At 50.5% G+C, this 14368-nt stretch overlaps 8 protein-coding genes across 8 annotated transcripts; 2 read left to right on the forward strand and 6 right to left on the reverse strand.

The window, feature by feature from the left end:
• The first annotated feature begins 775 nt into the window (after positions 1-775).
• On the forward strand, positions 776-2725 carry BCR37DRAFT_375727 (Endonuclease/exonuclease/phosphatase). The gene has a single exon (XM_040868444.1). The coding sequence runs from the start codon at positions 781-783 to the stop codon at positions 2716-2718; it is 1938 nt and encodes a 645-aa protein (XP_040728318.1). The 5' UTR covers positions 776-780; the 3' UTR covers positions 2719-2725.
• A 159-nt stretch (positions 2726-2884) lies between these two features.
• On the reverse strand, positions 2885-3958 carry BCR37DRAFT_375730 (uncharacterized protein). Its single transcript, XM_040868445.1, has 2 exons — positions 3086-3958; positions 2885-2930 (listed from the first exon to the last, which is right to left on the reverse strand). The coding sequence occupies exon 1, from the start codon at positions 3916-3918 to the stop codon at positions 3133-3135; it is 786 nt and encodes a 261-aa protein (XP_040728319.1). The 5' UTR covers positions 3919-3958; the 3' UTR covers positions 2885-2930; positions 3086-3132.
• A 626-nt stretch (positions 3959-4584) lies between these two features.
• On the forward strand, positions 4585-5377 carry BCR37DRAFT_375733 (ubiquitin-conjugating enzyme/RWD-like protein). Its single transcript, XM_040868446.1, has one exon. The coding sequence runs from the start codon at positions 4856-4858 to the stop codon at positions 5327-5329; it is 474 nt and encodes a 157-aa protein (XP_040728320.1). The 5' UTR covers positions 4585-4855; the 3' UTR covers positions 5330-5377.
• Positions 5378-5537: 160 nt separating this feature from the next.
• Positions 5538-7372, reverse strand: BCR37DRAFT_411457 (uncharacterized protein; the record flags this gene model as incomplete). The annotated part of the gene is made up of 5 exons (XM_040872196.1): positions 5538-5757; positions 5796-6722; positions 6815-7102; positions 7149-7199; positions 7237-7372. 5 exons carry the CDS (start codon positions 7370-7372, stop codon positions 5687-5689), a joined length of 1473 nt encoding a protein of 490 aa, XP_040728321.1. The 3' UTR covers positions 5538-5686.
• A 578-nt stretch (positions 7373-7950) lies between these two features.
• On the reverse strand, positions 7951-9201 carry BCR37DRAFT_390344 (uncharacterized protein; the record flags this gene model as incomplete). The annotated part of the gene is made up of 1 exon (XM_040870837.1): positions 7951-9201. The coding sequence occupies one exon, from the start codon at positions 9199-9201 to the stop codon at positions 7951-7953; it is 1251 nt and encodes a 416-aa protein (XP_040728322.1).
• Positions 9202-10519: 1318 nt separating this feature from the next.
• BCR37DRAFT_385100 (uncharacterized protein) lies at positions 10520-11647 on the reverse strand (the record flags this gene model as incomplete). The annotated part of the gene is made up of 1 exon (XM_040870319.1): positions 10520-11647. The coding sequence occupies one exon, from the start codon at positions 11645-11647 to the stop codon at positions 10520-10522; it is 1128 nt and encodes a 375-aa protein (XP_040728323.1).
• Positions 11648-11677: 30 nt separating this feature from the next.
• BCR37DRAFT_375736 (uncharacterized protein) lies at positions 11678-12176 on the reverse strand (the record flags this gene model as incomplete). Its single annotated transcript, XM_040868447.1, has 1 exon — positions 11678-12176. A coding segment is annotated over exon 1 (242 nt), but the record flags the coding sequence as incomplete, so codon positions are not given.
• An 825-nt stretch (positions 12177-13001) lies between these two features.
• BCR37DRAFT_385101 (uncharacterized protein) lies at positions 13002-13943 on the reverse strand (the record flags this gene model as incomplete). Its single annotated transcript, XM_040870320.1, has 1 exon — positions 13002-13943. One exon carries the CDS (start codon positions 13941-13943, stop codon positions 13002-13004), a length of 942 nt encoding a protein of 313 aa, XP_040728325.1.
• Between the last annotated feature and the right edge of the window lie 425 nt (positions 13944-14368).

Genomic DNA, 14368 nt, shown 5'->3' on the forward strand with positions numbered 1-14368 from the left:
CCAAGTATGACCGTCGCAGGGAAGCTCAGACCGGCAGAAGAGGCCCTTTTTGAGTCGGAGCCTGTGCAATGTACAATCGATGGAGTACCTGCAACTGCCAGAGTATGCTTGATCCGACATGGCAGCGAAGGGATGATGCTATTGGCAGCCACAGGAGACGGTCAAGTCCTGCTCGCGTCGCCAATATACAAAGACACATCTTCACAGGTTTCAGAAGAGGGCAAGGGCTTCGTGGTATCCGTAATCTTGGCTGATATGCGTTGCACAATTGCATTCAGTGATGTTGAGAGACTGCAGGCGTACTTGCTGCCCTTCAAGCAGCTAATTGCCTCGGCAGTCGAGAATAACTACCGCTCTCGGGGTAGAACTCACCGATGGGTCTACTTCTACCGGCCGCTGGACTCATCTATTGGCAAATGCGAAGGTAAATCGGCACAAGCCAGACCGCGGTCAACCACAGTGACTTCAGAGTCATCGCTTGGATCGTCTGCATCTATCGAGGCCATACTCAGTAACCCGTTCTTCACCAAGCTTGAACACGGATCTGCTTCGAGCAGTCCATCTTCTGTGAGCAGCGAGAGTCGTGTTCAACGTATCAAGGATCGCTACCTTGCTGACAATCTGACTAGACGGAGAAGCGAGTTTGTTGAGCCTCAATCTATGTACGTTCGTTGTACAACTTGGAACATGGCTGGAACAGAGCTGGTGGAGTCCTTACATCCTATGCTCAAGGATGATCTGTCCGAGGAACCGAAGCTGTATGCGTTTGCTTTCCAGGAGATGGACCTGTCACGACAAGCTTATCTGTCTACTTCACAGGTCAAAGCAGATAACTATCGGGGATGTATCGAGGAGGCCCTAGGCGAGTATTATGAGCTTGTGTGCTCGCACCAATTAGTTGGCATGCTCCTCTGCGTCTATGCGCACAAGTCCATCACACCAACCATCAGCGATGTCGAAAAGTCTGCTGTCCCAACGGGCTTTGCCAACTTATTAGGCAACAAAGGCGCCGTTGGAATTCGTCTCAAGGTCTTCAACACATGTTTCGCATTCATCAATTGCCATCTTGCCGCTGGTCAGGCTTCGCCAGAGAAGCGAAATGATGACTTGATTGACATTGGTAAGAGAATATTCAATGAGAGCGGAATCTGGGAAAATTCCCTTGACCGGGTCGACACTCTTTTCTACATGGGTGATCTCAACTACCGTGTCGAGCTCAGTCACGAAGAAGCACACATCTCACTGGGTCAAAAGAATATGAAGGAGCTTTTAGCTTACGATCAGCTTCGTCACGAGCGGCGGCGAGAGCATGCTCTGAGCGACTTTGAGGAGGCAGATATAACGTTTATGCCGACCTACAAGTTCGATATCGGCACAGACAACTATGACTCGTCAGAGAAGCAGCGTGTGCCGTCATGGACAGATCGCGTTCTTGTTCGTTCAAAATTGCCCATGCAAATCTTGCCTGAGCACTACAAGTCTTGGCCACAGTACATGCAATCAGATCACAAGCCCGTTTCTGCTGTTATCAAGGCTACCTTCGAGACAGTTTTGACCGATAAATTAGACGTGGTGCGACAGGAGATTCTGCGTGAGCTTGACAGGCATGAGAATGAGGCCATCCCCGCGCTGTCTGTTCTGAGTGACGAGGTTGACTTTGGGTGCGTCAGATACAGACAGCCAGTCACACGAACTGTGCGAGTCCGCAACGACGGTCGTGTCGACAGTAGGTTCAGGTACGTCCGACGCGATGCTGCAGATGACTGCCCTTGCAAGCGATGGTGTTGGTCACTACCCAACGGGGATCTTCTTTCACCAGGCGAGGAGATGACGCTCCAATTGACTGTGTGCCCTGATGCAATCGATGCACAAGCGCTCAACAGTGGAACGGATACTTTGTCAGATATTCTCGTGATTGCAGTCGAGGGCGGCAGGGATGCCTATCTATCTATCAAAGGACAATGGCAGCGTAGTAGCTGCGGACAAACACTCGTGGCATTGTCTCGTCGGACCATCTTCAAGGATGGTGAAGATGAAGAAGAGTCTTCCATTCCAAGGGAAATCTACATGCTATGCGATCTCATCACTGAATTGTGCGGATCTGAAAATGTCGATGTCGCTACGCTGTTTGAATACGAGCCCGCAGCCGAAGAAGTCGATGAGCTTCAGAACAAGCTTGAGCAGAGTGCTCCTTCCAATACGGCCTTGGCAAGCAAGTGCCATCCAGCAATAGCACTGGCCTTGCTACTCGAAATTCTCGATACACTGGCTGAACCACTTGTTCCTTGCGATATGTACAAAGACGCTCTGGCTAGCAGCGCAAACCCGCAGCAGGCCCTCGATTTCCTCGATACATTGCCAAGTCTGCAAGCTAATGTGCTGATTTACTTGATTGCCTTCTTGAGATCATTGCTTGAATTGCGACAAGGCAAGCCTGCGCCTGCGCCTGCCAAGACTGCAACATTGGAAAAGGGCAAAGTACATCGGGCCAGCGCCGGTGAGCTTGCTGGAGCAATTATGGGCCCATCAGCAATCATGGCTCGAGATTTATTCGTAGACCGGCTATTTGGTGTATTCGGCCGGGTCCTGCTGCAACCAGAGAATTTGGCAGCAAGATGCGAAGATGCTGATGAAGCATTAGAAGGAAGACGGGATGAGGCGACAAGGAAGCGGAACTTGTTACGCCATTGGGTACTAGCTACGTTGAACCAAGCTTAGACAAATGACCATCCATTCTGTCTATATTAGCATTGGCGGCGCACACAATGATCGAAGACGCGGTTTGACATCAGGAAAAAATTAGAGTGTTTTGTTGAATCGTCATGAAGCTCCGGTAATTTATCTCATCATCTGCCTGCCGGCTCATCGATTGGGAGCTGCTTACCTTTGCCAGGGAGCCTGATGTCAAAATTGCAATCCATTGAATGAAACTGATGGTCAGCATGAATCTCGAAACTCGGTCTCGCTGGCTTCATGTCAGTAATCTTTGATGGAATGTTTATCGTTCATGAATTGTCAAGTTGAACTATGCATTGAATTGTGGATTCATCATTCGGAAGCAGCGAGATTCGGGATAGATTCTTACCTGTGTTTCGTGGACAATGATTACCAAACGTCGACAAAAGATTCATCTTAACCATAGAGACGATTGAGCGTCTTGACGTCTGGAATGACGCCATGTTGCTGCAATGCCGCGACTGTCGCCATATCGCGATGCTTGACCGCCCAACTCATGAGCTCCTGACCGAGACTACTGCTGAAACTTGCATGTCGGACCAGGAAATCAAAACTTCGTTCTCGAGCAAATAGTCGCTTGCGTGCCGACGCTTTGCAAGCAGCCAGAAGCACATCGTGATCGAATGCCGTTATTTGAAATTGCGCCCAGAAGGGACCTTCGGTTGTTGAGCCATCATGGCCAGCCCAAATCACAAGGGCCTTGTTGAGTGATGAGGAACGAATGCGCACACCCTGAATGAAGAGCTCTGTGTACAGGAGGCGTTTTCGAAGGTCGAAAGGCGGGACGCACAAGCGCAAGGGGATCGTCAGCTCTTGCCATTGACCATCAGTCATGAGATCGTGACAAGCAACGATGGTTATCGATGTGCAAAATCGTCGCCGCAAAGCCTTTTCAAGGGCAAATGGGAAATATGGGTTCAAGTGAGCGATAAAGCGTTTCTGTAGCCAGAGGGGAGGCATTTCTTGCCGAGCATTGGGTATAGGGAGTGCACAGAGCAGACTGGAGAGCAGAGTACACGTCTCCGCTAGTGCAGGATTGGTAGAGTAGCAAAAGATATCTAGCAATATCTCAGCCGGTAGGTCCAGCAATGACAGTCGGCTTTGTCGTGAGCTTGAACATCTCCTGATCTTCTTTAAAGCTACCAGACAGTCCTGTTGCTCAGGCTTCCGCTTCTTCGACATGCACCCATAGGTTGGGCGGGGTGGACCTGGTGAAAGGAGCAGGAAAAGTGTTCTGATGTCGAGCAGGGAAATCGCACGCGCAGACAGACCAACACCCGCGATCCGTCCCAGCTGCCGCGTCCCTTACCATGCGACGTGCTAGGCCCTCTTCGATCGTATCAGCTCGCCCATTGGGCCATAGAGCAATGAGTGCAATCCCAAAGACACAGTCGACAAGTCAGCCTGACAGGAGCACCCCAACCGAGACAAAACCTCGTCATGATGCAGATACGTTTGGTGAGACGCCTAGTGGCAAAGAGACTCATAGCGCGCAAGGCAAGACGAATGGAAGCTTGCCATGTAAAGCCGCAGATGCAGACGCATTTGGCGACGGGCGAAAGAGGGCAGTGGACGAAGATCATTGAATATGTTGATGTATCGCAGCATCGGACGCTCTGCACAGACGAATGCAAGGGCGATGACGGGCATACGATGAGTCAATGATGAGCTTTATTTACTCTGTACATAGCCTGCCTGTAACATGACTTACGAGCGAGTGCTTGACCGTGTTCTGCGTCCATGACTTCATTGTGCGAAGCCACCACACCACCACATCGACGGACCACAAGAGCAGAGACGAGCACGGTGGCATCAGCATGTCGAGCCGCAACAGGAGGATAGCGAAGGAAGTGGAAGACTGTCAGAAGCAAGACTCGTCCAATTTGACCGTGCGCGTGATTGGCGATGACCTATCGCACCTGAAGGGTACCTTTGAAGGCGTAAGCTATCCACCAAAACACCAGCCTGCCACTGGCGCTGACGTCTTTTAGCCTACGGAAACGCCATATGAAGGCGGTCTCTTTACTGTGGACATACAGATCCCCTCAGACTATCCATTTCGACCGTAAGCACCAGGTATCTGGAAGGGCTGCAAGCTGACAGATGATGCAGGCCCAAGATGAAGTTTGACACCAAGATTTACCATCCCAATATCAGTTCACAGACAGGCGCCATCTGTTTGGACATCTTGAAGGAACAGTGGTCTCCTGTGCTCACGGTCAAGTCGGCCTTGGTGTCGCTGCAATCGATGCTGAATGACCCACAGGCGAATGATCCTCAGGATGCAGAGGTGGCGAGTGTCTACATCAAAGACCGACAGCGATTCAATCAAGTCGCTCGCGAGTGGACACAGAAATATGCCATGCCAGCTGGTGCTCGCTCCTCAAATTTGCCAGAAACCAAGAAGCAAGTTGATCCCTTTGAAGCTGCTGGCTTCGAGAAGGCCTTTGTTGACGACTTCCTTGCCATGGGCTTTCCTCCCGAGAAGTTCATGGCTGCTTGTCGGAAGCTCGGCATCAAGTCTGCTGCCGAAGCAAATAATACGCCTGGTGGCTACAGTCAGTTGCTAGATACGTTGGCGTCAATGCCATAGGAGCACATATTCCTCCATGCATCAGAATCGTGTCACCCTTTATGCTATGCCATGCTATGTCATGCTATGTGTCCTGATTCGTAGTCTTGTTGTCGTTACTTGACAGGGCCTGCCTGTCGAATAGATGCGGAATGAACAGCGGGAGCAGACAAGAATGCTGCTCGCATCGCTGGCGTCGGCGAGTTGCGCAATTGATCGAAATGAGGACTGCCTTGGATGAGATCTCCGGGCATTCCTCGACAGCTGATCTCCCAACCCGATTGTGTGTCGTCAGATGTTGTTTCGGAGGCCTCCACTGTTGAAGCATCGCTTTCTTCAAAGCGTCGGATGCACACTGCATCTGGCTGTGAATGTTCATCAATCTTGTCTACAAGCCGCAATCGGGTATGGTCTGGTAGTTGGAGCCAATTCGGTGACGACGGATAAAACTGAGTTGACAGCCTCAGGCCCAGTGGAGACTCCTGACAATCAGCTGGCTGGTTCGATGTTGCTTGGACAGCCAATGGAACAATTGCTTGAGCAGGAGGGTCACTTGTCTCTTTCTTTTTCATCCACACTGGAATATCTTTGATCCGTAGTCGCTCAGGAGATTGGGTAATTTCTTCGTCATGCAAGAATTCCGCAACGCTCTTGCTGTCCAAGATGCTCTTCGACTGTGTACGACTGGGCTGATATTTCGAGACAAGTGTTTGAGTGTCTTGGCCGCTGATCATGGTACCAGCATCAGCAGATCGCTGACAGGACGGACATTTGGGCTGTTCATCCTTGCTAGCTGGTATTTGTGCTTCTACATCCATCGATGTGCGTGGAAGGCGCACAATGCTCTTGTACGGAGGGTCCCATGTCAGGATGTGGGCTGCGATCGCCACAAATGTAAGACATGTCAGAACAATCAAAAGAATCTGCGTGTGATACATGTATTCATTGGCTTTCATAGTCACGAAGAAGAAGACCAATGTACCCGAAAGAGTGCAGAGAAGCACGCCAATGGCACTGCGAATACCCCATTCTCTGATGCGCTGATGCTTGACCCGAAGGAGAGGCCAGCAGATGCGACATACGGCAAAGACGTGGTAAACGGCGATGATACCCAGGATTGGCATGGTAACATCCCTCGGCAAGCCCGAAACGCAGGTGTTGTCTCGCGCCGTACTGCTGATACGAAACATGGCAAGCGGTCCAATCGGCGTGATCATTATGATGAAGGCGCCAGCGACTTTGTATTCCATGCTTTGCGTACGTTTCGTATTCGGAAAGTTGATCTGTCTGGCGCTCTCCACAGTGTTGATTAAGAAGGTGAAAAGAGAAAGGATAATGAGCGTATTGGAAACAAGCGCATTAACGAGGCACATTGTCGGTCTTTCCTGTGAATCGAGCATAAGAACGTAGCGCACTACCGTATGAAAGGCAGCGTAGACCAAGAGACAGAATGAATTGGTGAGGACTCCTGAAAATTAGTTTCGCCTCGGAAAAGGAGGAACAAACCCCAGTGAGGTGATTGCATGGCCAAAAGCTGTTCTTTGCTGGTTGGAATCCGAGCATGAAGTATGTCAGTAGCTATACATATAGCGAGAATCAGAGTGATCGTAGCGAAAATTTGTCCAGCAAATTGTTCTAAAGACTCTCCTGAAATCTGGCTATTTGCATCGCTCAGGTACGCAGCTGCTTCTGTCTGACCGTAGATTAACATGCTTGCGTAGGCTTCAGACTGATAGGTATCCCTATCGTTGATGCATGCAATCCGAATTCGAGTGCGCTCCTTGATGCGAGACCCTGAACCAGAGAACTGGAAGTACTCGACATGATAAATGCAACGCACAGACAATATACTCGAATGGAGTGGGAAGGAAGATCTGTGAATCAAATGACTCTTGTGTCGGTGGTTAGCAGGTCGAACTCCGTCGTACTGCGGGACTCAGGTGCACAGTGAAGTAGAGACTGCATGTGGCCGCACGGTCGTGTCGTTGACGGTTCCACATAAATCGCCTCATCCTCGAGTTGCATCGATTTGCATGCCCAGGTGACTTCATTGAGATCTTCCATGTTAATCTGGCAGGCCAGATTTCGGCTGTGAGCTTTGACCGCTTGGCTGAACACCCAGAGTGTCAGCATTGACTCAAAAGCGACTCAGCGCGACGTCGATGGCAAAGCAGCTGCAGCGAAGTTCTCTGGCCCAAACGCAAGATTCTATGACCCGTTTCTTAGATCGCTGAGGTTGAATGCATACGCTCATACGCACATTTATGCAGTGTAAAAGTACTTGAGCCAGGCCACCTGGCAGATTGCCCAAGCTTCAAAGTCCATTAGGCACAAGGAGCACTCACGAAACCAGTCCAATGAAGGGTAATGCGAGGCCCGAGAGCCTGATCCTTGGACCGTATGCTCGCAGCAGCTGGTTGATCGTGTTCCCAAGTGCGGTACTGTGTGGGATGATGCTGTCTAGACTTCACGAGATGGAAATTTCCTGGCTTCCTCGTGAAGGAAACAGGGCCGTCATCTTTGATGAGCAGCATGCTCTCGAGCAGACAGAAGATTGCCATATTACTGCTTGGACTGGACCTATCTAGCATCATGTACTCATTTTTGACAATCTCTTGTTCAACTGACATTATTGCCTATCGCTATCTACTGCCAACTCCTACTTTGCTAAGACACGTAGGACCTTGGATGGCAGGTGCATCCAAGAATGCCGCACGCATCGCTGGAGAAGACAAATCTGGCAATTGCAATTTTTGAGCAATTCCGGGTGCAATGGAGGATTGCGGCGAATGGAACTGGCTGACTGCCCCACTGTTCAGCTGAGCTGCAGAGTCGCCACTCGTCAGCGGCCTTTGACTGACTGTGGATCCTACCGCCCCAGCGTTGGAGTCGTGAGGACAGACAGTAAGGTCCATCTCCGGTGGGTCAGTAGAACAAAGCTCCTTGTTGGAGAAGAAACTTGTGTTCTTGGGCAGCGCTAGCCGCGCCGAATGTAACGGATAGGGTTGCGTCCTCCGTTTGGTGCCAGGTGCCAGACGGCCTGATGGCCACTTCATTCTCTCCGAATCTCTTAAGTATGACCAGCTCATCATTTGTAGTGGGACCATAGCCGGAAGACCACCTGAGCCCTGTGCTGGAGACTGTTCACATCCCGAGAAAGCAGGGGCAGGTACTGAGCAATCCTCATCAAAGAGAAATTCTGCCACACTTTTGCTGTCCAAGACACTGAGTGCATTCTGCTTGTGCCTGCCTGATAAGTGAGCCGAGTTCAGCGTCCGCACATCTTGGCCGCTGACTAGAATAGCAGAGTTCAATGGAAGTTGGCAGTTTGAACAATTGTGACACTGAACATCAGCAGCCGCATTCTGAGCTTCTTCACCCGGTGTCGAGCGCGAAACATTTGAAAAGTTTTTATACGCAGGGTTCAGGGTCATGATAAACGCTGCGATGGACCCAAACATCATCGCTGCCAATAGGAGGCAGATAAGCTCGGTGTAGTACATGTACGCGGCAGAAATTTCCGTCAGGATGAGAAACGTCAGAGACCCACCAACAGCACAGAGAAACACGCCAATCATTGTACGGATGCCCCATGCTCTGATCTTCTCATGCTTGATGCGCAACAAAGGCCAGCATATGCGAGCAGCAGCGTAAACGTTGTGAGCAGCAATCGCAACTTGTGATGGTATCAGGATATCCTTGGGCAGACCCACAACGCATGTATTGCCTCGAGAGGTGCTGCTGAAGCGGATCAGAGCAAGAACACCAAGTGGTATATGTAGCACAAGAAAGGCGATGCCCAACATGTACTCGAGACAATGCATACGTTTGGTATTTGCGTAGTTGATCTTTCTGGCTGTCTCAATGGTGCTGAACAAGAAGACGAAGAGCATGATTGCAACAAGCGACGTGCTGAAAAAATGATTGCTTAAACAAATCGTCCGCAGATTGATTGCCTCCGTTTTCATAGCGGTATGCAGGGCTAAGGCTGATGCAGCGTACAGCCATAGTAAGAGAGAGGTGATGAGAACGCCTGTATATTAGTCTTGGCCGTTGAGCTTGAACACAAACTCCAATCAACTGGCTGCATCGCCCAGGCTTGCTCTTTGCTGACAGGAAGACGGACTCGAAACATGACTGTGGCAATGAAGACAGCAAAAACAAGAAGCGTCGACACCAATACTTGTCCAGCCAGGTGTTCAAGTGCGTATCCAGTAATGCGCGCGTTGTCATTGCCCAGATACGCAGCTGCTTCCGTCTGACCGTATAGGAACATTAGCGCAATACTTGAAAGCGCTGTGAAAGTCTTGTGATGGAAACTCAGTGATGATTGTGGGAGGCTCTTAGACTATATGAGCACATTGCATCTGTTTGTGAAGTGGGTAGAAGATGCTCGAGCAGCTCGACTCAACCACATTGCTGGAGTACGAAAAGACTGACCGCAAAGCGGTCGGACGTATGACTCCGTCGAGAGAGTGACAGAGCGCTTGAACAAGCTAGGCGGTCACGAGCGAGCGACAATGACTGGGCGCTTTGACCGTTCTGGCGAATGAGACCTGTCTAGCCACAGAAAATCGTCGGAGATCAAAGTTCCTAACAACCTTCAAATATCTAGTGGAAGATACAAGTAGCGAGTGTACGATCTAGAAGCATGCCAGTAAACCAAGCTGGTGGCGAGCTGCAGATGAAGACGACAGCAGATTTGTGTGGGCTATGCACAACTTCTGGCCATGGGTGCGGCATCTCCAATGAGATTCTCCATACCCATACCTGGAAAAGGCTGGAAGTGACCTGCTGATAAGCTTTCAGATGGCCAGCCATTGCCGGGAAAAAAGGGCCGGAGCCCTGGCGAGTACTAGCTCCTTCTGTTGGCGACATGTCAGCACATGGACGCTTAGATCACAGCTTGATCTACTTGTATTTGCGCCTGACTGTGTTGAAACGGGAGTACGTGCCCCTTGTCATGCCAAGCACTGATGATCTTCAGTGGAGCCGTCGAAGCACAAGCCCCCTTGCAGACTGCAAGTCTCCCGCGGCCCACTTGAGGTCCTCGAATGCTATACCACCTCAACAGTTCCATCGCTATAGAACTGTACGAGACTAGAGTCATAAAAACCACTCCGTTAGCAGTCATTGAGCTTCCTGCATATCTACCTAGGCTATTTCTTGCGTATAGTCGTTACAAGACGGCGCCATCAAATGCAACAGCGCTTACATAGCAGATGAGAGCAACGTTCCACGAAGAGAAGTACGTCCACGTATGACGGGTGCTGATAAGAAAGCCGCACGCGCCGCTGGAGACGGCAAGCCCTGCAATTCGAGGAACTCAGGGCTCCTCTTCTCATGATGTGCATTGTGGCTGCCGTCAACCTCAGAGAGACTCCGCTCCGATCCCAAACTAAAGGGGGTTGGTGGCCGCCAAGTGTTGGATAAATCGTCATGCGCCATTTGAGCATGTATACCGCCATCATCAGAGAGTATATCGGTTGGTGCAACTCTTCGTCGTTCGTTTTGCAGCTCGGCCAACTCCACGGACTGATGCAGGGATTGATGCGACAAGGCAGGATCCCAAGACCGATCAGAAAGATGCAGATATGCCGCGTCGTATAGACAAGGTGAGGAACCTCGACGTTTGGTCGGCACAATCGAGCCCCTGTCAGGAGTAGCGGCGGAAGACCAGCTTGTTGTCTCCGATGGCGTTACACCACCATATTCGATACTTTGTTGGGCATGCCATCTTCTGAAGTGAGATGAAGTAGGGAGTTTCCCAGCGGGCATGAACTCCGTTGGGATTTGTCCTGGACTATCTGGCCCCGACCGATGGTCTAGTCTCAGCGACGCTTCGGAGCTAATCAAAGGGGCTGCTTCTGATAGTGATCGATAGTCTGAATAGCTCAAGGACTGCTTTTGCTTTGCTGTTTGACCGAGTGGTTGCTTCCTCAGTAGCGCGACGTCCTTGTATGCTGGTTTCCAGGTCATGATGAAGGCAGCAACTGACATCAGCATCAGAACCGACAACATGATGCATAGAATGTAGGTGTAGTAAAAGTACTCACCAAAGACCACCACAAGAGTGAAAGTCACACAAGTCGCACAAATACAAAGTATAACAGCAATGGCTGAATGGATAGCTTGGGCTCTGACACGTCTGTCATCGCTGCACAAAAAAAGAGGCAAACATATGCGGATGGCAGCATAAGCGTTGTGAAGGCCGACGAAGAGCATGACTGGCAACGTAACGTCTCGCGGAACTCCTGCAATGCAAGTTCCGTCACGAGGTGTGCTGCTCAAGCGATACAAGCACCAGAGCCCCAGGGGGCTGAGAAAAAGCATAGACATGATGCCCGCGCGAGATTCCTTGCAATCGACGCGTTTAACGCCAGGGTGATTGATCTGCCGCGCATTCTCCAGAGTGATCAAGAGAAAGACGAAGAAAGCGAGGACCAGTAAAGTGTCGCAGACCAAAGATTTACTCAGGCAAAGAATTCGCAAATCCTGGATGGGTAGAGCAAAGGCTAGTCGGTAGAAGCTTTGAGTTGCTGCGTACATCCACGTAAGGGAAGAAAAAGTCAGAACACCTAGACATTAGCTCTCGTACCTTGAACCGCTGCGAACGGACCGCCGTCTACTAAAGTCATTGCCAAGCGCTGTTCTTTGCTAGACGGCATTCGTGCGCAGACGATGGTCGACGACAAAGTGATGCAGCATATGAGAAGAGCCAACGACAAGAGCCATCCAGCAGGTCGTTCAAGATGCTGTCCAGTTATCTTTGCATCGACACTAGCCAGATACAGCGCGGCTCTTGTCCGGCCATGGAGAGAAATCATTGCATCGAGTGAAATGCTGGCACGTACGACGCGTCGACGATCCGGGTACTTATTGTTGTAGCAAGATGTGACGGCTCCTCGAGGCTTTATGAGGGCGGCGCACAGACATGAGTTATTGCTGTTGACGATCTGTCCTTCACGTTGTGATTCGTGGATGCCGGGGTGCCATGAAACGTACGTGCTGTTCGATCGGCTTTCTCAGCTCGGCAAGTGCAAGTCATCGGCTTCTGATCAGAATGTCTGGTTACTGGTGACACCGATTGAGCCAAATGGCAGCGCTGAAACAAACTTAATCAAGTGTGCGCTTTGACCTTTCATATGCGAGCCCGAGCGAGATGGATAAGTGCAGTCCAGACCCCAGACAGAAAGCCATACAGATGCCGATTGCTTGTAATGTGACTGCATGGCCCGCCGAGGTTGCCTCACATGAATGTGTCTAGAAGGCTCGTAGTAGCTGTGCTCACTGCTCATAGGCCTAAGGCCTGAGCGCCTCGTCTGGAGGGTATTCTTCTTGCGTGTTATTTGAGACTTAGGTAACATGAATGCCTACAAACAGCCTAGCAAGATCATAAGCGATTTCTACCGTTTTTGGAGCGCCAGGAAATGTACGTAGCGCTGTGGTCTGTGGATCATAGTGGATGCATTAAGCTCGAAACAGTCCCAGGGTGTTGTCGCTTGCCAGCCAGTCAAATTCAACACCACCACCGAGCAGTATTGTTTGACGGTCTGAGCGGCATGGATCGACCAGGAAGTTGCTTAAACTCTGCTTCTTGAGTGACAGTCACACTCCTTGACCGCTTCTAATGTTCTAATTCAAGATATTTTATGGCCTACACATGTATGTATTTTCTACTACCAAATGCAATCTACGTCATCTCCATAAATGCCTCAGACGTTCGGCTTCTGACCGATGTAGGTCTTCGGACAGCAGGCGCATCCAGAAATTTTGCACGTACCGCTGGAGACGGCTCACCTTGAAGTGGGAGAAGCCGAGCACCACTGAGACCAATGGGTTGCTGCAAAGTACATCCGCTGGCCTCCTGAATATTCAAATGTACACCAGTGCCCTGACGCGTCGGCAGCGAGTCTCTGTGTGTAGAGTCTAACGCAGTCATACAAGATTCATCGGAGGGGTCAATAGTGCTTGTCGGGAGCTCAATTCCAAGGTTCCTTGTTTCGTAATCGAAAGTAGAGGTCTTTGGCCGTGCGAATCGTGCAACCGTTGATGAATGAGACTGTGATGGAGCTTTGAGCCGAGGGCTCAAGCCTCCTGACGACACTTGCTCACTCTCAGACGCTCTAAGAGACGACCAATTGACCATATGCAGCGGAATCATGTCATGAGAGCCTTCTGATGTCCCATCAACAGACAGCATGGTTTTTGGAAAAGCAGGAGCAGCCAGGGAATGGTCTTCATCAAATAGGAACTCCGCCACGCTTTTGCTGTCAAGAATGCTGAATGCCTTCTGCTGATGCCCGCTTGGTGAGTAATAAGAACTTAAAGTTCGCGAGTCATGGCTGTTGACCGGAGTGCCATTGTAAGATGGGCGCTGTCGGCCTAAGCAGTTATGACATAGACTTTCGTCAGCCGGGATATGCGCCTCTGTCTCCGGTGTCGAGGGTGGAATAGTAGAGAACCTCTTGTACGGCGGGTTTAAGGTCATGATGAATGCTGTGAGAGAGGCAAACGCCATGGCTGTCAGTAGAAGACACAAGACCGCTGTGTAGTAGATATACGCGGCGGAAGTCATAAGCAGGACAATGGATGCCAGCGATGCGCAATTGGCGCAGAGAAGCACGCCGATCATCGTGCGGATGCTCCATGCTCTCATACGCTCATGCTTGGTCCGTGATAGAGGCCAACAAATGCGGAAAGCGGCGTAGACGTTGTGAAAAAGGATTGCTGCCAGCAGCGGTATGAGAACATCTCTGGGCAGAAATACGACGCATGTGTTGCCCCGAGGCAATGCGCTGAAGCGATAAAGAGAAAGCGGTCCGAGGGGTGTAAGTAGTGCCATGAACACAATACCAGCCTTGTACTCGAAGCACCGCATACGCTGTACACCTGCGTAGTTGATTTGTCTGACGCTCTCAATAGTGCTGAACATGACTAGAAGGAGCAGAAGCACGACTAATAATGTACTGATCAAGTGAGATGACAGGCAGACAGCCCACTTGTTTGTCGTACTCCAATTGAGAGCGGAACTCCACAACAAGAATGCCGCAGCATCCA

The sequence above is a fragment of the Protomyces lactucae-debilis genome (genome assembly GCF_002105105.1).
Source record: "Protomyces lactucae-debilis strain 12-1054 chromosome Unknown BCR37scaffold_1, whole genome shotgun sequence".
Taxonomy (NCBI): domain Eukaryota; kingdom Fungi; phylum Ascomycota; class Taphrinomycetes; order Taphrinales; family Protomycetaceae; genus Protomyces; species Protomyces lactucae-debilis.